The sequence below is a fragment of the Danaus plexippus genome, chromosome 20, assembly GCF_018135715.1.
Source record: "Danaus plexippus chromosome 20, MEX_DaPlex, whole genome shotgun sequence".
Taxonomy (NCBI): domain Eukaryota; kingdom Metazoa; phylum Arthropoda; class Insecta; order Lepidoptera; family Nymphalidae; genus Danaus; species Danaus plexippus.
This window is the reverse complement of record NC_083550.1, coordinates 4,722,003-4,745,686: the sequence shown is the minus strand read 5'-3', so window position 1 is coordinate 4,745,686 and position 23,684 is coordinate 4,722,003. Positions and strand designations below refer to the sequence as shown.

Below are 23,684 nucleotides of genomic sequence, written 5' to 3'. Positions count from 1 at the left end.
ACTTTAATCTGACTTCCTTCGGTTTTAGGTCTCGATGAAATCATTTTTTTTATTGTTCGCTACCAACCCAAGATTTTGAAATATGTAAAATTACTAAGGATGTAAGTCCTCGTAATTGTTGACATTTTATTTCGTAGGATTTTTGTTTTTACAATAGCAACACCAGATTAATAAACACAAGAATTAAAATTTCAATTCTTCATTGGATATATGTAATTATTTTTTATCTCTTTAAGTTTAGTTTGTGACCCACCAACATTTTTTTTAGAACTCAAACCTAGAAAGCCAAGCTAAAGTATGAACAATTTAAATTGTCTGCGTTTGAGAAATATTTTGAATCTTGTTGAGAAATAAGGTAGGATACGTTTTGAGAACATACTAAATGTCAGGAAGCATAGGTAAAGGTAGCAAATGGGGAATTCGTATATGTCATTCTTCAACTGTAATTATATATGAGCTTTAGCAAGACAAATAAAAGTTATCATTTTTGTTTTTCAACCTTTCAAATCATCTGTAGTTAGAAAAAGATGTATTTACCTCTTAGCTTCTGTAATCAATTATAAACTTACAAAACTAATATATACACATTTGGAAATCACGGTTTGTTCATAACCTTATCTCCAACTTAAAATAATCGCATCATATCCTTTTTCAAGGTTTTGGTGTAGATACATTTTCTATATTTTTATTTCACCACAAATATAACGAAATGTTTTTCGGATATTTGACAAAACTTGCAAGCTGATGCATACTTGAAAATTATATGGTAAAAATAAATTATGATAACCCAAATATGACAGTTTATTCTGGTGAAAATAGATCGTTATGAAACTGAGTATAGCTTTTGAGTATGTTATTTTCTAAAGACTTCAAGAACTAAATCATCCAAATTATAACTTATGGGTGGGAGAATGAAAAAATTGATTTGGTAGACCTGTGTCACATCACCAGACATACCATATCAGCAACATCGCCAGTGAGTACGTTTTTAAGAAATAATACGAGTATAATATAAATCACATCTATTACCATAAATTACTTCGTGTAGTTTGTATTTTCAAGGACCTATTTATAATACTTATAGCGGTTGATACCTTTAGTGATTCACAACATGTGCAATATCTTTGCAAGAGAAGGAGAGGAAATATGTTTACCGTTTCTATCTTTAGATGAACTTCAGAACTATAATCTATTTATTAAGGTAAAGTTATGTATAGAATAGTGATTTAAAAATATGTTGATATATATAATAGAAGTGAAAATCAATTAAAATTATCAATAATTACGAACACTCTGTAAACTTTAGTTAGTTTCCAACAAACAAATATAGTTTTATATAGCTGATCATGAGAACATACTTTAGTTTAGACATAATATGAGGGAGCAATATCAAAAGAAATTTTAAAGAAATTGAGGAAAAAATTATCTGAAAAACAAAGAGTCAATTCAAAAACAAGAGCGTTTATTATTCGTGTATCTATATTTGTGTTAAAAATTAATTTCAATCACTGATTGCACGATAACAGCACACAATAATTACATCGACAGATAAAGATTGTATCACCGTAAATTGTGTGATAAAATATTAAATCAATATTCCATTACTATGAACGTTCGTACTAATTAATATTATAATTTTATTGTGTAGCCAGAATGCGGTTTAATTAAGAGAGATATAGACATTTTTGAATACGGACTTCGTATGTTTTTAAACGTAAAAAAAATACATTCTCTTTAAGTTTGTTGTTCTGTTTGTTATTCTGAAAAGATTTTTGTGTACTGTTACATCTATGTAACTCACATGCTGTATATTCGGATTTTTAACAGGGTATTTTTAAATAACCGGGTGTAAAAGCAGGAACGTCGTCATGAGAGATGACCGTGATGACAACACGAAAAACCAAATGTATATGACGTTACTTGTCTCACATTTATTTTCTGTTCTCTACAACGTAAATACCTTAAAGCTTTTAAGTATGAAAAAAATACCCTTATTACCATTGTAATTGTGAATTTTATATGTTTAGGCATACAATTTCAACAGTTTTCCCTAGTAATATTGCTTCTCCTAAAATATTTCCACGGCATCGAACGAACATATTCTTAATTTGCTTGTAACCGTTTTTTATCATTTCCTTCACATTGCCCCATAAAGAAGTTACCAAACAATTAACAGCTTCAAATGTAATATAAAATTAATTGTTTTAGCCCAAGGAATATATGTCTATTATAACCTTTACGGCTTTGTTAATAAAGATTAAAAAAATTCTATACAACCAAACAAATATTTCCCACGAGTAGCGTGTGATGTAGAGTAACGATCCGAATCACGCAAGCAGAATTTTAAACAGCAATTTTTATATTAACATGCTTAACGCTTGGTTTCATCTTAAATTGTATCAGGCATATCTTTTGATGTAATTATAAAACATTTGATTGACGTGTGTATCTATGTGTGTATGTCTGTTCGAGGAATATAATAAACAGATTTGAAAGCTTCTGGTTTTAATCAAAGACAACATTTGGTTAAAATTTTGTAATCGAGTCTTATTATGTGATGGGAAAAAGTACTTAATACGACGAAAAGGTAAAGAAATCAATTAAAATGTGACAATGCAGGGGTTAGTATAATGAATCAGATAAATCTTTTCAACGAACACATCAACCAAATTGCCAATTTCCTTCCCTTTGTTCCCTTATACAAGATGTAACGTGGCAAGATCAAATAAGTTTGATTGGACCTGTTTTCGGCTATCCTGATTTCAATCAAATCTCTGACTAAAACTTATATATTTTTAAATGAAACAATATATATCTTAAATATTTCCTATAAGTGACATTTTAATTCAACTATTTTAGCATTGAATTCGTTTACTTTTATCTAGTTAGACTTTCATGCAATATTTTAATTGATTGTCAGACATACGATGGATTATCTCCAAGCTATATATTCCCGACGTCCCCAATAACGAATTCTCATATAATGATACTTTAAAATAAAATATTGAAATTTATAACCAACTTTTTTTTGGCCGTTAAAACACTGACCTTTTCGATAGTTTTTTTTTTTATTTATAAGTTGTAAACATGTAGACTTTACCAATATATAAGTTGCAAACACCTAAAAACTACCAGTATCTATGAAGAATCCGTACTAAAGGTACAGAATTTAATTGATTTACACTTATTTATTTCATTCTATTACATATTGTATTTGACTGGAATTGTTTTTTATTAATATTGCTTTATAAATCCTAAAATAAACCGATTACAAAATTAATTAACAATAATAATTAACGAAAGTAAATTAATATTGCCTCTACAAAATACGAACATAACTCGTTACGGATTTACAATACCAATACAAATATTCAATATATAAACGCTTGACTGTACTAATATAATGTCAGAGCGTGTTTCAACAGGAACATATCGAAATCTGTAGCAGAATTTACGCACTTAGGAAATACCATACTTAAATGTTTCATATTAAAAATATGATTTACAATATAGGGCCTCATTCTGACTTTATTATATTCTTCTGTAATCAAATTTGGAACATTAAGAGACTGATCAAAATCTATTAGTGTTTAGAATGAAATTTGTGATACTCATTTTTTTCCGCCTTAAGTTATAAATCATTTTATATCCTTGATCTTACTGTATGAGTTATGAGATGTAATGAAAGTTATATGAATATATAATAAAAATTAAACGGTACAAAAGTTATTCCAGGACTTTCTTAAATTGTATTTCTTTCGTTTTGCTTGTCGTTATCTTGCACTATCAACGAAATCTGCCCTAGCTGCAAGACTGGTGTCTTGCGGGCTTAGTGTCTTGCTAAAATCTAATACAGTTAGTATTTGTTTTGGTCTTGCTAAAACTTGTTCTATGCATATAAACTACATTATCTATTACATAATAAGTAAGTGAGGTATACAGGAATGTAAATAATATTATCTAGCCAAACACCTCCTTTTCTCCAAGGAGGTTTATACACCGTTCAAGTTGAATTAACTATTGTAATATTTCTTCTTTCGTCGTCCACGCTACATCGAGACGTGCCCTTATAATAACAACGCCGTGAGGAAGGCGCTATGACAAGATACATATCTCTATATGAAATATGTTGAAGGATAAAAAGAGTTTCCGTATCCTCGAGAGTTCAGCTGCTCAACTAGATCAGGCCACTTAAAGCAACGTCTTTGTTCGCTGTTAGATATAAATATTAAAGTTAAAACGACATAAACCGTTACCATATTTATGTATGTCAATATTTAATAAACATTTGTACTTATACTTAATCGTACACGTATTTTGTAGCGTTTACGAGCCTGCACACGGATGTGCAGGACACAACTAGTAATACAATCATCTTCTATTAGCTTTACGTGCTGCGACATACACTTAAGTGTGTTATCTAAGAAACTTTCTAAGTTTTTTATGACATGAATACCACTTCAATACACTAACGACACGACCCAGTAAAATCCACTTACAGACTAATCTCATAAACATTGATAGAGAACACGCCCATGTTATGAAAGCAACTGTTATTATTTACATTTTCATGTACAATATAATGTAGTTATTTCCTTAATTAATTAAGATATATGTATTATCTATTATGTACTGTTTAATGTTATTCTTCGTTCATTTCATTCGTTTATAAATCTCATCTGACATTTGGTTTCGGGTAAAAGGTCTTACGGTCCTACCTACAATTTTGCAATTTGGGTAAACCAACAAATCTTCCGTCTCAAGTAATCGTAGAAAAGAATTGCATTACCCTTGTAATAATGTTTACAAGGCAGTCTTTGGCCATTTTATAAGCGCTTACATTGTAACATTGCTTATATTCAATATTAAAAAATGCGTTAGCCAACGCTCTAGATACAAAATATTGGTGATTTTTATCAGTCAAATAATAATTTTAAATTATTTGATACATACGAGTATCCATGTAGTTGTCTGTCTTTCTTTTCAGTGTAAGGGATTGGACATACGTACCTCCGTACATCTTTACGATAACTGGCAGTTCGCCACATAATAGTAGCATAATTATAAAACATAAAGGCACAATTAAAGCCCCTAGCTCATACACAAATAGTCCAATAAGAAAGGAGCATCGCCCAAAATAAACATAAGCTCGCCCTGTTTACTTTTCACAGACAAACATAAATTTGAAACGACAGGCTAAGGATGCGGGCATGAATTTAATATTTTTTTGTAAATAAAAGCCATAAATCAATTATAGCATATATATCCTGACTTTTAATTTTTCTTTATCAGTCTATATTTGACCCCGTTACCGTTACAAGAGTATACCTAAATAATACCAAAGATTTAATGAAACACCGCTGACATCTTTTCCGTGATACCTATTATAATAACAGTTATGTAAATTTTTAAAAGAACCATCAAAAACCCTGATTTAATATAATGCGATATATATTTATTGAATATATTATTATTTTGATTAAATTAGAGTTGATTTCTTGATTAATAGGCAGGCGTGAAATTAAACGATTACGACTCCATTACCAACTTTCCTTTTACTTTTGATTTTCCGTTCACAAACGTGTCTAATAGAAAATGTAATGAAAACAAGTAGTGAAACTACGAATTAGTTCCAACATCACTTACAAATCACTTAGCTATCATTTAATAGATTAATGTAGATAACAAGATATTTATCGTAATCACGCTGCCCCAGTTTAATATGTGCACATAAAATCGTCCGCAATTTATTTATATTTAAATTATATTTTTTTTATAATAATCTCGTTCAATATATATATTTTTTTTATATCTTATCTGTCATACAAATTGACTATTAAACATTTCGTGATAAATGGATTTATTAGTTACGGATATTGAAATATGTTTTATCGTCTTAATTATTTAATCTTACAGTAGCAATATAGTAAATGAATGTAATAAAAATACATAATATTTTAAAGTAGCAATAAGAAGTCCACTCGTTAATGAGATCGAAGTTGAATATGTATTTCATCTGTATAGTTTAATACGACACTAAATAGTTAGAACGAAACGAAAAAATCAATCTACCACAGATAAAGAATATCAATTCACAATTGTACTTAAAAGATACTGCCAAAAAACGATTATTAGTCTATTTGTTCGTTATTCCGTACTCGGTATTTATATAAAAAAAATTTTAATCAAAATAATTTTATTTAAAAATATATATACTATTCACTGACCATATTACACTTTTACAAAATAATTATATATTTATAAATTATTAAATAACAGATGTTAGGAAACTCACTATGTATTACTTATAATGTATCAGAATTAGTTTTTTTCTATATTAAAGTAAAATACTAATTACTCTCCGTAACTTTGTCTGCAGCTATTATAGAAAAATATTACCAATATGCTTGTTATATTTAAATTAATCTAACAAGCTGTTGCTTTAAGCATACGAGGTTTATAAAAGTTACTGAAATTTCATACACATGATCATCACTCACCACTTCCACTTATCCATCTGTGAAAAACAATTTAATTACTAAAAAGTTTTTTCAGTATCCGACAATTAAGTATTTATGAGTTAAAACTTCGACATTTTTATTATAACGTCCAGCACTTGCTTTTAACTGGTAATTATACAGGGAGACGAGTTCATTTCACATTAAAAAAAAAAAACACATCGGACAGCAAATTAAAATCACCATTAACAAAGTAAGCCAGCATAACTCGTGAAACAGGTACGGAACGGCAAACGGTAGCGCTTATCTAAAAAAACCTGTGGGCTCGGATAGTATGAGTAACCGTTGGTACACAGCCTTCGACCACGACGTCGCTTGCAGTAATATAGTACATTAATATAATATGATATCAATTTGCATAAATTTTTCTATATAAAAGAATGTATCCTACCAAAAAAAATAAGTTCGATAGCCAGGAGCTTGATAGCTGTAAAATAAGTGGGGAAATTTTATCCTGAACGCATTGAACATTACTTTAAAAAACTCGGGTCGAATATAAAGAATTGAATCCGGCAAACGAGAATCAAATCCGAAAATATATTTTATAGGCTTATAAAAATTTGCTTAATTTTTTTTTTTTTTTTAATCGCTGTCAAGGCGTTTTTTGAGTGTTTTAAAATTCTTGCTGTAGTACGTCCTGTGTGAACTTTTGCTTTTTTTCACCAAAAAACGTAAAGTTTTACGGTTGTGAGGATTTTGTTTCTAAATAATTGTATAAGTTTATGCAATGGATACTTAACAACGTGACTATTACACACATTAAAATTCTACTTCACATACAAATAAATCCATCTAGCAATGTCAGTGTGAATAGACAATCTCATATTTAAGTATATAAGATTGATAAAAAAAAATTAATCACTTTCATACTCTCAAAGCTTATTTTCACCCGCAGCTTTGCCTGTGTGAAATTCTCTGTTCGCTCACAAACCGGTCTTTTTTCTGTATAAAAGGTATCCGAAATTATATTTTTATTCTTAGCAAATTAAAGGTTATTTCATTGAAATAGATCGTGCAGTGAGATTTAAAAATCTCAATATACAGAAAGATCATATTATAAAAAAAATATTTGTATTGATAATTGTAAAATTTTGCTCTGCATATGTGATGTTTATTATAGTTAGGATAACATTTTTTTTTTCATAATTAATGATGCAATCAATATTAACATTCGATAATTAACGAACCTGATTGATTCCATTTTATTTTATTATCAAAAATGCGGAATTATTTTTGTTTGTCTGATTCATATACGTATAGATTTGTTATAAATCATATTTTTATATTCCGTGACGAAAATGTAATGTTGAAACTAGAAATGTAATTTTAGATGTAGTTTAGATATTTTTTTTATTTTATCTATGTTTAATTTTTATGTCATCTATGTTTATTTGCAGTATAACCTATGGGTTATATGTTTAAATGACATTTCATGTAAAATTCATACAAAGACTTCGAAATCTATATTAAATGACTCAGAATCGTTCTATCTAAGCAATCGCTAGAACTGTCTTATTACCTCAACTATTCCCCGCTTTCCTTTTTTCTTACTGATTTCACGTAGAAGATATCTTTCCACATTTTCATTCACAGTGTATTTCCATAAGATATATCACATCACAAAACTTTTATATAACACTCGCACTTAACTCCCAACACAATATTCTAAACCGTGGCCTCTAACTCTGTGACAAAATTAAAAAAAAATAACCTGTCATTTTATATACCGACACTATCTGTGAATTTATTTTAGTTTTTCACTTTAATACCATAAAGAATTAGTTGAGTTATGTTATAATATTGCTATAAAGCGTTTGTTGAACTTAAATGTCGCTTTACAACTGACTCTGACTCAATGCAAAACTCAGTTTCCCCTGCGCGAGCGCGTTCGGTATGCGCCCTTGTATGTGTGAGTGTGTATCAACACGGCACACATACAATCAAGCTGCACGGTTTTTGTCGATGTCCACGGGGCAAGTAACCTTAACATAAAAGTGTTGTAACTTTTGAAAGCCTGTTTCAAATGTGTTTGATACTTATCAATATATAGCCTCCATTTAAACTTCCAACCGATTCCCGGCTTAAAACATTATGTCAAAAGAAGTATTGATTAGCAATTGTAAATACTGTTTAATAATTAAACGATTATTTGTCGATTTCAGATTAAAGTGATGATATGATATTTAACATTATTTAATATATTATATAAAAAATATATATAAGAGTTGCAACGCTGTTACTTGAACGTGAGGTTTTTCTGAAAGCTGCTGGTCGATGTCCCGCTAGCAAGACTCAAGTTTGATCTCCCATCCTTCTCCAACACAGAAAAAGTCATATATTAAAAAGAGAACATAATATATCTATCAGCTTACACATGAATGCAGAACTTCAAGTGGCTTTGCTGTGGAATTATTAAAGATCAAAATTACGGTCGTGTAGGTAAAAACCGGCTGATTTAAAGAGGTTCTCATAACTTTACATTTTTTTCAAGAAATTGCTCATTTTTATTGGTCAGGTTACCTTCATTATTAGTCCTGATCTACTCAATAGAGATTGCTTGTTTGCGCTACAATTTCACTAGTTACATATATTTTTTACATCCATTTTATAATTAATAAAATCACCTGTCTTTTCCTACTTCACTCACAATTTGGCTTTTGAATTATGTCAAAAACGGAATGTCATCTTTTATTTGCAACAAATAAAAATCCTAAAATAATGAAATTAATAATAATCTTTCATTGTTATTACTTGTTATTGAATTACTTGTAAAAGAGAATTTAAGACATTTTTTGTATAAATTATTCAATTTATTAATATTAAATAAAACTAACCTATTTGATAATAAATAGATTTAATTTAATATTTAAATTTAATAAATTTGGACGTTATATATATATATATATATATTATATTAAAACATTAGACATATATATATGTATATTTAGTTATTTGTCTTTAAATATGGATCAACGAACTCATAGACATATTAATTGTATACATTTTCTTAAAACCTTATTTCGCACAATGCACAATTTTTGTTACTATTTTTTTATTCAACGGGAGACTTTCGATTTATAATAAAATGGTAATATGACATTCCTGATCTTACATCTCCGTCGCACAGCTGGTTTATCTATATGCTAGAATGGGACGGATGCTGGAGGAAGTACCGTCTTATCGGCCATTCCAAGAATAACTTTCCCATAGACTGTGATGTCGGATATGTGTGGAATGCAAAAAGTTTCTTGTTCATCTTCATATTTCTAATAATATTGAACCCTTTGCTCTGCCGCTAGTAAAAATTTTGTTTGAATTGTTTCAATTTTAATTATATGTACATAGATATCTGAATACAGAGAACCATCTCTGTGTTAGGCGTGTTTTAAATAACATAATATATAAGTCGACCAATGAAAGTGATATAATATTATTAAAACTTGAAAAAGCTACATAGGTACGTAGAAGATAACAAAAAAAATATCTTTATCTTTTTAACTTTTTTTAAATATGTTCTGTGCGTCTAAAAATTTAGATGCAAAGATTTAAGCGGACTCGATTTTCTAAGTGATTTAAAACCTTTTTTATAGCTCCACCATTGTTGAAATGGTATAATTTCAACTAATAAAAAGGTTACTTCATTATAAACTTAAGTCATTCTAAAATACTCTGTTTCCTAATCGGCGTAATTATACCAATAGTCTTATCGCAAAAAAAAGGTGGCGCAAACGAACTTCAAAAATTACTAACACGTACATAACTACGTAAATATTTGCTTAATTATAAATAACGCTTATATTGAAAATATAATATAATCATAATACTATATAACAGAAAATAATTTTTAATTAATGTAATTTTTTTTACACATTCCTTTTTTTTCTTTTATTGTAACTAAATGTTATTTAAAATGTATGTCTACGATATATCGTGTCGTGTGTTCAAAACGACCTCGCACACACTCGCCTGAATTCAAACGCTAACCCAATTAAAACATTCCGCATCGATTATCCCGACGTGGACTATATATAGTTTAATTCAATTAATACTATTTAATTTAATTGGTCACCTAATTTGTTGGTCGTAAGGAAATCGGTACTTTTCAAGTGGTTTTTTGGCATTTAAAACCGGTGTACTTCATAGAATTGAATACAAAATGACTCAAGCCATTAGAGTTTTCTACTGAATAAAAATTACTTTTTTTTTTAAATATTATTCTTAAATAGCAATCCGTTGTGATTTATAACAAACGAAAGTGCAAAAAAAAATTGTACGTAAAAAAAATATATGTAGTGAGCGTTGATGTCTTTTATATGGTGCGTAGAGAATTTATTTTCTCACGCAGCTCCTACAATCTAGTATTATGCACGCTGACCCTCCAGGGTACAATTTAGGTAATACCATAGAAATGCATTAACTATATCCATACAGCATTATCTCAAAGATATGTATCTCATCTGATTTGCTACGTACCAGATAATGCTTTTATTACAACCAAGTGTAGCTTCTAAATCAATACCACATTTAAACTTTTTAATAAATATAATGTCACGATTTAAAATTATAATGCCAATGAAATGTCACATGAATAATATAAAACCTTTTTTCGGTACGTAATAAATAAATTTAATCAATAATATAAATTTCACAATATGTTATTACGGATGTTTCGGATTACTTTTAATGTGATAAAAAAAAAACATATGCTATTGAATTTCATGTAATCTGTGTGTCCATCTAATTACATCAGTAATACAAGCCTAAGGCTAACACAGATACACAGATACGAGATAACGCCAGAAGCTATTTGTGTAAAACGAATAAGTCCTAATTGATTTATTCTTAACATGTTCGTAATTTACAAGATTCATGAATAATTCATAATTACAGAAATATTTTACGTAACACGAACTACAAAATTAAAATATATCGTGTAAAATTTATTACATTCTATTTAATTTATTTATGTAATTTTTATATTAATACTATTTTGGTCATTCAAGACTTTTGTAAGGAAATACATTAATTTTAATTTTTTTTTATTGAACTAACGAACATGACGTAGTAACAGCTCCATTACAAATCATTTAAACCTAACTGATGTTAATTTCTCTTAACTATCACCAAAGAGCAAGAAAAGGCTGTGTTTTATATACCTAAATGTAGAAACATATGCTAACTATATAAATAGCAGTTTCGGTTAACATGTGACGTCACGAGGAAGCTGTATGTGCACCAGTATCTTTAAACCAAGTTACCATAGTAACAGATGCTAGACGTTTCGTGTTTCTTTAATAAACTACGTTTATGCTATGTTAATACGTAATTGTAACGTGATTATGCGAACTTGATTTAAACGTACATTACAGAAGTTATAAATTTTTCGCATCTTAATACATTATAATGTAGGTTCTGATTGAGGAAAGCAAAACGTGTCATATGTACAAACGATTCACACTTGTGGTAAGCAAATTCTTTTAAGTCAATCAATATGAATCCATCACAACTACCTCCACTTGATTGATCAAAAGAAAGTATATACATATAAAAACTTAGCGGGGTTTTCGCTCTGGCAAGAAACTAGTGTTAAGGCTGTAAGGAATAATTTGTACTTGTTATCAAAAGAGGTCTTAATAAAAAAATTTGGAAGAAGACTGTAGTTAAATGTTTTATTAACTAAGAGTATTATAGATTTCAGAGACCTTATATTTTTTTGTTATTTCATGTGGACATTTTCGTCATACATTTTACCTTTTTTTGAAATGTCTACAACAGAGTAAGATTACTACATTATCTTTTAAATTATATATAATTCTCATAACTTTTTCTATCCTCCCTAAACAGGCGATGAAAAATTTTCTTTTTACTTTATCACGTAGCAACATAGTTTACTGTAATTATAAAAAAAAACTTTAACATAAATCAGACGTCAATGTACGCGTTATAACACCAAAAAAACAATACAGCATTCACAACAAAGTCATACCAAAAAAACATTTTAAAATCTCGAGTTATTTTCGTTAGTCCAAATTTAAGAACTCTCAACAAGAACCGGATGATAGAAAGAATTGACACGTACCAAAACAAACCGACAACAGATATCAGGACATTACAATAGTTTACTGCATATTTATTAAAGATTGATTATTATAATAATAATAATTTTGAACAAAAACTTATGTACGTTTTGTAATACGCCAATAAACTATTTCAATTAGAGATATTAAAATGTCTTTTATTGGACGTCTCCAAATTGTAATGAGGTGATGAATTTGTAAACTATAGGTATATAATTTTCTGTATTTATTACGCATGTATAAAACACCCTGTATTTATAACGCATACAAAATTGGAACACATTATTAGTTTACTCAATACAAAGAACGAAACGGTAAAGTTAATTACATAGATAATACTTATGAAAAGCTTACAATGTGTGTAATAATTATAATTTATACATTGTATAATTAGTATAAACAAATGGAAGGTAACTATTGAGTATAAACAAAGCGGATGTTAAGAGATATGCCCCGTCGACACTACCGCCTGGACGGTTCAGATAAATTATCATTAGGAAAGAAACATTATTGTTGATAAATTCTCGTTAAATTATATCAAACATTCAACCATCCCAGCTACTTCTATAGTTTAGGTGCTTTTGTCAAATTTTTATATTCAGATAAATTAAAAAAATTAATATACAAAGATATTAAAAAAAAGTTAATATAAGATTAAACTCATATTTTTTTTATAAAATTTAAATATTATATATCATTTATTTCAAAGGAATAAAAGATAAGCAGCGATAGTGTAGATGGGATTTTAGTGCATGTGTTGAATTTAGCATGGTCCGGAGGATGCATCGAAATTTACGATTCCCTGTAATTAGAATGTACCGGCTCACAATAAATATTCAGTGTTCATTATCTAGATTCAAGACAAACATTTTTTGATGACCAAACATTTGATGAACGTTTGAATGTATTGAGTTAATAAATTTACTTATAAGTCGTGCTATAATTACAGTCGAGATTTTTTCTTATTCTTGTATGAAATATGTATATAATGGACAAATAAGTGTAAAGATTTAAAATTTTATTTAAATTGACAGTTCTAAATTCAATTTAATAAATCATACAAAACTCTTTTCTTTATAACAACATCAAGGTACGGACGAACGTTTACAATAAAAAAAATTAAAATCTTTTCCCCATAAACCTTTGTCTTTTATAAATGACGTTGCGTAACACGACCGGTCTGCCACAGACGATACACACAACCGATACAAAATAACAGTAACTCATTTTAGGCAAAAAATTGTTTACTTAAAGATATAAACCTCATAGGACTATTGCAAAATTATCACTTCATATAACAGAAGAAAAATTACTTTTATAGTGTTTATTTTCATTTAATACATACAAAAGAAAAAGCCCTTGAAGTAATTATTGTTTTTTTTTATTTCAATATATATGAAATCAGATTTACACTAAAAGCGAAAGGGAAAACGACATTGTTTCATGTTTAATAATAGACAACTTAATTCTTACAAATGATCTATTTTTCTGATTACAATTATTAATTTATTCATCTTAAAATTCGTCAGTCTTGTTGCCCGTGTGTAGTGAACTTAGAGCGCCATACAGTGACTTACTCTAAAGACTTTCTTTATATTTCATCCAGATCCGTTCTGGACATAACTAACATCAAACATTTTATAGGCTACTTTTTTAAATTTTATTATCATTTGTCATTTTTATTCTGCATATAATCGTTATGAAAGATCTCAGAGAGTCTATGAGAAACCCGCGTAGCGTTTCTTTCTTCATTTATTAAATTTAATTACAATTACTTTTCTTAAAAATGACAATCCCCTTGAGCGAGTGTGGTGATTAATGCTCTAACCATCTCCATGTGAGAAGAGTCCTTTGCTCAGCAGTGGGCTCCAATAGGCTGATGACGATGATGAAAAATGACGTAGATATATATTTTTTCCCACAAAGCATCACGGCAGAATTCACCAATCTTCGCGTACAATTGTATCGATGTAAGATTACGAAGGAATAGCTAGAAACGCTCCGTATTACGATGTAAACTTTTAATAGACCACTAAACCAATAACCATGTATAAACGTAATTAAAACACAATTATCAAGGATAAATTTAATTATATAAACGAGTTATTCGATATATACACTTTTATTACTTGTTGAATATTTTCCTGTTTTCGTCCAGAAACCTTAATCTTAATTCTAATATTTATTAGAGGAATTAATAGCAATAAAAATTATTTTCGTAATTTTTATGAGTCATAAAATTTATGTATTTTTTTTTACTAAGAAGCAATACTAAGCTTTTTTTGTCGATTGTTGGAAGTACATACATCAAATAATACATATATATATATATATGTTGTACATTATATATATACGTTGTATGACAGTTACGACATTCAGGCTTTATATTTTATATCCAAATCTGACTATTCTTGACCTCAAATCTCGATTATTATGATAAAAATAGGAGGCCTTAAATTAGAGAACAATAAGTAGGGACATTTATGAATTTTTAAAAACTCAATTCACTGAAAGACTATATTTGGTGCCACGTGAGTTACAGTCCAGACAAGAGTCTATATTTAAAGGAATATATGCGGATAAAAATATCTACGAATTGATAACAATTTACATCTTCTTTTGCTTCCCAGATAAAATTTAAACTTCCAAGAATTGATAGTTAAACTTACTTTTTAATCGGCATTAATTAAAATGCGCCATTACGAAGGGATTCTCTACTCGGAAATACAAAGGCCAATTTGGAAATTAAAACAACTTTGTAATTTTTGGAAGAACTTAAAATGTACAAAATTGCACGTGCATAAAATGACAATGACTAATTTTCTTTAATCATGTAATTATTTCAACAACAATTAGTAACGTGAACGCTGTGTGTGGCGGAGACGTGTTCCATTTAAGAGGCTCCCACAAATGATAATTTTCACATATTGCAAATCTATTGCCGGCTTTGTTTTGAACACACCGATTTGAATAATGCTTACGCTGCCATGGTAAGCCATCAATGGAAACTTTCGTACTTAACGTGATTACGTTTTAATATATGCAACAAATATCAAGAGAGTTATGACGTGGGATCTTAGGTCGGTAATTTTGTTAATTAGATTCTGTATGGCTAGAAGTCAGTATTTTTTGTGAGAGCCCTGTAATTTATTGGTATATCCAATCCCGGCGACATTTTAAGTTGTCCGTAATTAATGTATAGGTTATGACAGGCTTATCTGCAGATATAGGTTAAATTTATTCATATTAATCTGGCTTATTATCAGCCCCTACTTTAATAAGCAGTTTCAGAAATTATATCAGAGTATTTTAGTTGATTTATTCCAGTTAAAATTTATGCAAAATCCTTTAGGATTCGCCTGCTTCACGTCGATGCGAAATTTGTATAAAATATGACATTCGAAATAATTTGTCACTTTCCTGGAAACATGAAACGATCGTTAACTGGAAGTTAATTGTAAAGGCAGCACAGTAACGTCACCGTTTAAGTGTTTAAAAACCTTCGTGAAGATATTTTATAAAGAAAAACAACATAGCGGAACTCTAAAACAGCTGACTCCTTGCAGTTTTTACCCTTTCAATTCTTTCTTCTGACATCCAATTACAACACGGATCGTGCTTGAACGTCGCTATAATTCACTCGCATCATTTGTACTGGACTCCCAATATCTCCTATATCGCCTTATTAAATCCAATTCAAAGAAATGAACTGCATACAGCCAATGGCAACAATGAAATATTATTTTATAAATATATTTATTGTAAAAATTTTGGTTTTCAATTAAGGATACTCTTTTAAATGAGGCATATTCTGGTTTGATACCAAATATAAGAGCAATATACAATAAACGACATGTCGAATGTCGGGTGGTCGGAGTCGTCCAAATAGGCGTCGCATTCGTTTAAACAACTTTTGTTCTTTTAAATCAGTAAATTACACTATGTTACAATACCCGTAATAAACAAATTAGGATTTTTTTTAAATACAAACCTTACCACCTTGGAATAAAGGCTGTATTAATAGTATCAGAATATTTCTTAATACGCTATGTGACATGTTTGATTGATGATGACTGCGCGATTGTTTCATAAAATGTTTTACACACGAAATTCAACTTTATTACTTCGAAATTTCAGTTTGTCATAAAAATTACCTCGCCATGGGATGCTTCTACTTTTTTTTATTTTACGGTCGCTTGATTTCGATAGAGATAAAATATCTTTTGAATTCACTGGGGATGTAATAAATTGTACCTTAGTTAGTCCCACTGTATGCTACTATAAACCGTAAAATCATTAAATTAAAAATCAAAATGTTCTGAATTAAAATGATTTAATAATTGTTAAAGTTTATTGCATGGACGGTTGTGTTTCACTAGACCAAACATTACAAAGTAAATTATTATTTATATATGACATTGACATTGACATTAATATATATGTGTATTTTTTTAATATTTTTATTGGTCCAAAATATGTGTAGGTGCAGTGAAGAAATAAGAAACATTTTCCTATTATAATATATATATACAAATCTTGTTATTTAAAAATGAAGTTAATAAATTCGTATGACATACAATATTTCCATCTTATAGTTAAGCCACTTCGTAATTTTAAGGCTTAAGTTTGAAATTAGAACCTGATTTCCATAGATATTATTTATATTTCACATATTGTGTTCATATAATTTTTAATTATATACTATGAGGAAAAACATTTGTTTGTCAGGTAAAATTAATGATTCCCCATGCCAAAACAGGCTAAATAAGGATTACATGCACATAGCTCTGTTTTCCTAGAAGTTTTATGAACGTAAAAGTTTCCATCGTTACACTAAATACGGAGTGTTAACAGTTTTTCGTACATAAATCCTCACACATTATAGTATTAACGTTATTGAAAACGTTTAAAAGTTATTGAATGAGAAACAGGAAACGCTTCGTATCTAAAGTAACTATACTAATTTGGAGTATGCCTACTGATTGAAACATACTGTCTTTATCAATTAAAACTTTATACTTGATTAAAATAAGAATTTTTCGATTTTAAACATTGTCTTTACTTGAAGTATTTTTTTTTCATTATACAAGTTTAATAAAGAAAAATTGCAAGCAAACATTACGTTTATTCTGTTGTTAGATTACTTTTTGCTAAATAAGACTTAATCATACTCCATTTTTAACCTGTATTTACTTAATATAATATTTTATCCCAAAAGATTAAAGATCGTCTGTTGGGTAGGTAGAAATTAAGACATTTAGAAACTTTTATATGAAAAAAGTTCTTGAATCATAACTCTTCTAACTTGCTTTCTAACGTGAATTAGGTTTTGAAGTTTACAAGTTTCAAGATTATAATGAGATAAAAAAACTCCGTTCTCTTACTTTGAGCATGTAAATAACATATTTTTATTCTAGTACCAAAAATTTAAAAACAAAAATAGGTAAATTAAAGTAATTTTAACTTCTTATTTTTGTAATCAAAATTTACGTAGCTTTTAGGCTGACGGCTTTTGGGTTGGAATTTTGTACTTTTGGAAGTAGTATCTCGACTGGGATGTGTCCTTGAATTGAAACTGACTTGAATTGCTGACGTAAATTGAAAATTGACTTGAAACCATTTTATACAAGCCTAAATAGAAGAGGGAACATACTTAGCTCTTTATTTGAATGTGGATAGTGCCTTTCGTCATTTCTCGGTTCTAAATCGAGAGACAAAACTTCTCATCATTCCATAGATTCACCGTGCGGGTACCGGGTGATCGTAGCAGGGAGAGGAGCTCTAATAGCGCCGGGGACTTGTGACCCAGGTGTAGGTATAAGGGGCCCCTATCTAACACGCATTAAACGCTCAGCTCCACTTTCTAAGCCCCTCTCTCTAACTAACTTCCAAATGAGAAAATGATAGTCTGAGGTTGTCAATTCTATTAAAACTTTCTTTTCTTAAAATCTCATAACTTTTACCCATTTTTATGTTAAACACAGAAATTACACTAACTGTTTTTATTTATTAATCTTAGATCTTGGTTTTGGCATGATTATGTATGTATATTATTCATTTAAACATTATATCAAGAAAGGAAACTATGTTAACATTATTTATCTTGTTTTGCTGTCCATGCTGTGGCTACATACATCTCTACTTAGCAGAATATAAAAATGTTATTAGGGTTCACATAAAAACTAAATAAACAGCTATTTGTACATTTATTTTCAGCCTTAACCTAAAATAGTACTACAATAATCAATATTTTATAGGGGGAACCATCTCTGTGCACCATCTAATCTTATAACCTCTCCATTCAACATAGGATTTTCTACAATGCTGGTCACTAAATGAGCAAACTCTTCTGGCTTGCCCAGTCTTGAAGGGAATGGCGTCATACGTTTGATGAATTCTATCATTTTCTCCGGCAAATACGATACCAAAGGGGTTTGGAATACGCCTAAAAAAATACATATATTCTTAAATTACCCATTAATATTTCACAGACATGCAACTTTCATATTGGATAAGAGCAACCTAAAATTCATATAAAATAAATAAAAAAAGTTATTATTAATTTATGTATTTATATATGATTATATCAATAGCAAGCAAATTTTAATAGCATAATATTATCCAGAAGTGTTCAATAGAACTTTATTAAATTCGTAATATGTGTATTATGCTAAGTAGCAAGTTTTAATGACAGAATCTAATAAAGTGGTCTACCCACATTATACTTGGCATTATAACATAATTTAACAATACATAACACAGAACTAACCGGGTGCAATCGTTACAACTCGAATTCCCTGAGATGCAAGATCTCTCGCCAACGGTAATGTCATTCCTATTACAGCTGCCATTGATGCGGCATATCCTGCCTGGCCGATGTCCCCTTCATAAGCTATTGTCGCCGCCGTATTAACTATAACACCTCTCTGACCATCTTCCGTTGGTGTGTTCTTACCCATTAATCCTACAGCCAATCTTATAGTGTTAAATGTACCAAGTGCGTTTACCTGGGGATAATATAATACATATAGTAAATCGGTATATCTTATTAAAAATCCATAGAGTTAAATATTATTTCTTTGACAGATAATTATTTCATAGGAATTATGACTACTTTTTTATCATGCTTTTTTGACAGATTCAAGCTTAATTTTAATATAATATACATATACATGATTTATTAGACAACTTTAAGAAACATTTTAAGTATTGATAGGATCAAGATCAAAATCATTTATAAGAAAAATACACTTATCCACTATGCAATATTGGGAATCGTACATTAACACATTTCTCAAAGTACTCCATTCCGCCAGGTTGGTCTTTGTTAAAGTTGTAAACTTGATTGGTTTGCGCAAAACCAGCACAATTCACTAACGTATCAAGTCTGCCGAATTTTGACTTTGCTATTTTAAGAGCATTATTTACATCCACTTCTGAAGTCACCTGAAATGTATTTTTTATATCATAAAAAATGTATAATTTTGGAACAAAACAACAAATTTCGAACAAAAAATTACTTACACAACCAACAGAGACTTGCACATCTTCACCGAAATCTTTAGCCACTTCCTGCGCCCTTGAACCTTGGATATCAAGAATTACAACTCTGCCTCCATTCCTAGCTAGACGTTCTACTGTCGCTTTACCTAATCCCGACGCTCCACCGGTAACCAAACTAACCATGCCCTATGGTTAGGTTATAGTTTTGTTTACATTCTTAAATAAACAAATATAAGAAATAATTTGAGTTTAAAAACTTACCTTCAGCATGTTTTATAGATTTAAAAAAAAATTGTTTTATTAATTGTTTATTCTCACAGAATTCTCTATTTCTATCTCATAAAATGTTTTTCAATATCGCTTAAGTATTAAGTAAAATTTGACTTTGACAGTCAAATTAACAAGATTCGTTACTCGGACCAAAATCTACCAATGCTTAACTTAAAATTTTATTTAAAAAACAATATATTTATTTTAATAACTGCTTCATTAATAGTTACGAAATATTAATTTTTTCTTTTAATGAACATTATGTGTATTTATTATCTTTGTGTCTAACTATCCGATAACACTCAAACAAAAAAAACAACAATGCAAATGGTGGCGGCTTAGGGTATTTCTTTTTCTTTTTATAACACAAAAGTAGTAGAGTTGAAGTGTTTTTTATAAGAAAATGAATATTGGTGAAGATATACTTCTAAAAGGCTATGTAGCCGGCCTTTCCGTCTAACAAAATACATTTATGTATCTCGAAATTTTAGCTACTAGTCCTTTTTTGTCTCAAAGGTGTTGTTAAAATTTTTAAACTACATTTTTACATAAACAAAACTTTGAAAACAAACACGCTATGGCTAAAGTAGAACCTCCACTTTTCATACTTCCCAAAAAGCGTAATGGAAAGAAACCAAACCCTGTAGCAGGCCATGTTGATCACATTATTACCGTTCAGGTTTGTGAACTTATTTACTTTAACAATAGAATTAAGATTATTTAGCTATTTTCTTAAACTTATAAAAATACTATATCTTGACAAGTCAATTTTATTTATCCACGTAGTCTTTATATCAATAGTAATCCAACGTTGTGTTTCATTCAGGGAGCGGCAGAAAATGAATTGCCAACTAAATACATAAATGGTTTATCGCCGGTTACTGAACACGTAGTAAACGGTATCATACATTCCACTATGGAGGGACTCAAATCAAACATGAAAATTAATCTGCCAATAATTAATGATGTAAACGACGAATTTACTAACGACTCTGCACCTCAAAATGATCAAAAGACACAAAGAAATGGCTATCAACCATTATCCACAATTCATGGCAGTCGTGAAATTATTGACCTATCACCGATATATGAGAATTCCTCAGATGCTTGCTCAAGTCACGGCGACTTGAGAGAAATTAATGAGAATGAATTACAACGCAGTTGTAAAGTCCTCAACAGTGAAAATTATGAAAGTTCATGTCCCACACCTAACAGCCTATCTCAGACCCAATCAGAAAACAGTTTTGAAATGGGCCCACTTACAGACAGCCTTAAAAACAGTGCTAAGAGGCGTAAGAGGGTTAATATTGTTGCTGGTATAGTTGAAACTGACAATACCGACACAGAAATTACAGCTTTAAGAGTGGAATCTGAAGGTTCGATATCACCTGAATGTTCTTTGTCTGAAAACAAAGATGGTTATTTGACTATGACAGGCACAATTAAGAGAGGAAAGAAAAAGGGGCAGAATGTAGATGTGAAACTTAATATATCACGGGAGGAGCTGGAAATTATTGAAGCCGCAATTGTGGCTGATGAATATAACAAGATGGATGTATCCAAATGCTCCCTATATAATGGACCCCATATCTTCATATTCACTCTCATTTGTATACCATTTGTTGCCATAATATCTGCCACATACTCCTTCTATATAGGCACTATGGCTTGGTACAACATTTTTACTCATGTCACCGAAGATTTCAGCTGTATCAAGAAGGTGTTTTTTGCACCGCTTGTGATATTGTCTTATCCATTTCTGATAGTAATTTTTACAGTCATCCTCGGATTGTATGCTGGTATCGCACAACTAACTTTCAGCGGAACAAACTGGTGGAAGGATGTGTCTGATTTTGAGAAGGGCTTTTACGGTTGGCTTTGTAATAGTCTAGGTATGTCCGAATGTAGTCCTTACGAAGTCGTCGTTCTGATGGATGTCAAGCAGTAAGCACGTCAGCATATAATTAAGTTGTGATTTTTATATTATACATTTTAAAATACTTCCAGCTACAAATAATACTGCCATATTTAAATTATTAGAGGCTTAGTTATAATTTGTAAAGCAACTAATCTAGTCAGAAGTAATTTAAGCTAAACATTCCACTCTACATCACACATCAAGTTTTCTATTTAGCGAAACGAAAACGGGAGCAATGATGTCACTTTTATAGAAATTTTAATGGGCGTTTTTGAATTCTATATTTAAGAAAGACTGGTTTAAAAGTAGGGATAAAAAACTAGTCACGTAATCGTTACACAAAATGGGCAGCTTAATAGAAGATAAATTTTCATAGATTAATTTAGCCTACATTTTCATATTATCTGCATGTTCGAAAAGATTTAATCATAGAAATTTTTATTATGCAACCAGATATTTTATTGATCTCATTTTAATGTTTCTCAGTTTATAGGGAATTTTATATAGAAATGAATGTACTCATATCAATCTATATATTGGAATTAAAATTATAATTCTAAATATACTAAGGATGCACTATTATAAGAATAGCATAGGTACAACACTAAGAGAAGGTAAATCATAATCGTATATCTAAACGAAACCGTAACATGTTTTGCTTAGCATAACTTAATTTGATGCTTAGCAAGATTGTATCAAATATTGAAATAAATTACGCAATCATTATTCATAGTATAAAGACTGATGTATTCTAGTCACTATTGTGTCCATTTTCTATGTAATAAAACATTTTACAAAACAATTTGTTTTACTAAAACATAATCTACAATTAACATATAATTCAATCATGAAGTATCTTTTGGTTGACTCTGTTCTGATTTTGGTTCCTTTACTTCCTTGTCTATTCTTTCCTTCGCACGGACTATTTTCGATTGTAAATAAAAGGAACCCCCTTTCGTTTTGTCATTAACGTTAAATAAGTGTTCATAGTTATTCTTGATTTTTTCTGGGTCGAGTTTTTCAATGTTGAGTATCTGCATGGCCTCTTCTAGAGTAAGACCTGTTGAAGCATTTGCAGCCGCTCTCCTTGCACCTTCCTGTCCTCCGCCAGCCCTTTTAGCTGCTTCTTGCGATGCAGCTAGTTCCTGCTTGAGAGCTCTAGCAAAAGCTCGCCCCACAACTTGAGCCCCCAGAACTATGATTTGTGCTATGTACTTTGCCATTCCTAATTAAAGAAATGAAATAATTTTGAATTATATTCTCTCATTACGTTACGAGTAATCTCTAAATTTTATAGGTTATTGTATTCAATGTCAGACGTCAAAATAGTAAATTTTCACAATGCCAGAGTAAAAAAACTATAAAGTAGCTGAATATTCGGTTCTATTTAAAATGTTA

At 29.8% G+C, this 23,684-nt stretch overlaps 4 protein-coding genes across 4 annotated transcripts in view; 1 reads left to right on the top strand and 3 right to left on the bottom strand.

The window, feature by feature from the left end:
• Positions 1–8,371, bottom strand: part of LOC116774126 (F-box/LRR-repeat protein 7) — a 34,899-nt gene extending 26,528 nt beyond the window's left edge. The window contains exon 1 of the mRNA XM_032666782.2: positions 8,038–8,371. The gene's annotated coding sequence lies outside the window, so the exon portion shown is untranslated. The remainder of the gene's footprint in view (positions 1–8,037) is intronic.
• Positions 8,372–18,782: 10,411 nt separating this feature from the next.
• Positions 18,783–20,482, bottom strand: LOC116774078 (3-hydroxyacyl-CoA dehydrogenase type-2-like). The gene is made up of 5 exons (XM_032666719.2): positions 20,360–20,482; positions 20,120–20,284; positions 19,877–20,041; positions 19,365–19,602; positions 18,783–19,040 (listed from the first exon to the last, which is right to left on the bottom strand). The coding sequence occupies exons 1-5, from the start codon at positions 20,366–20,368 to the stop codon at positions 18,847–18,849; spliced, it is 771 nt and encodes a 256-aa protein (XP_032522610.1). The 5' UTR covers positions 20,369–20,482; the 3' UTR covers positions 18,783–18,846.
• A 210-nt stretch (positions 20,483–20,692) lies between these two features.
• LOC116773999 (transmembrane protein 169) lies at positions 20,693–23,214 on the top strand. The gene is made up of 2 exons (XM_032666605.2): positions 20,693–21,047; positions 21,195–23,214. Exons 1-2 carry the CDS (start codon positions 20,946–20,948, stop codon positions 22,314–22,316), a joined length of 1,224 nt encoding a protein of 407 aa, XP_032522496.1. The 5' UTR covers positions 20,693–20,945; the 3' UTR covers positions 22,317–23,214.
• LOC116774000 (mitochondrial import inner membrane translocase subunit Tim16) lies at positions 22,803–23,620 on the bottom strand. Its single transcript, XM_032666606.2, has one exon. It carries the CDS (start codon positions 23,507–23,509, stop codon positions 23,132–23,134), a length of 378 nt encoding a protein of 125 aa, XP_032522497.1. The 5' UTR covers positions 23,510–23,620; the 3' UTR covers positions 22,803–23,131.
• Positions 23,621–23,684: the final 64 nt, after the last annotated feature.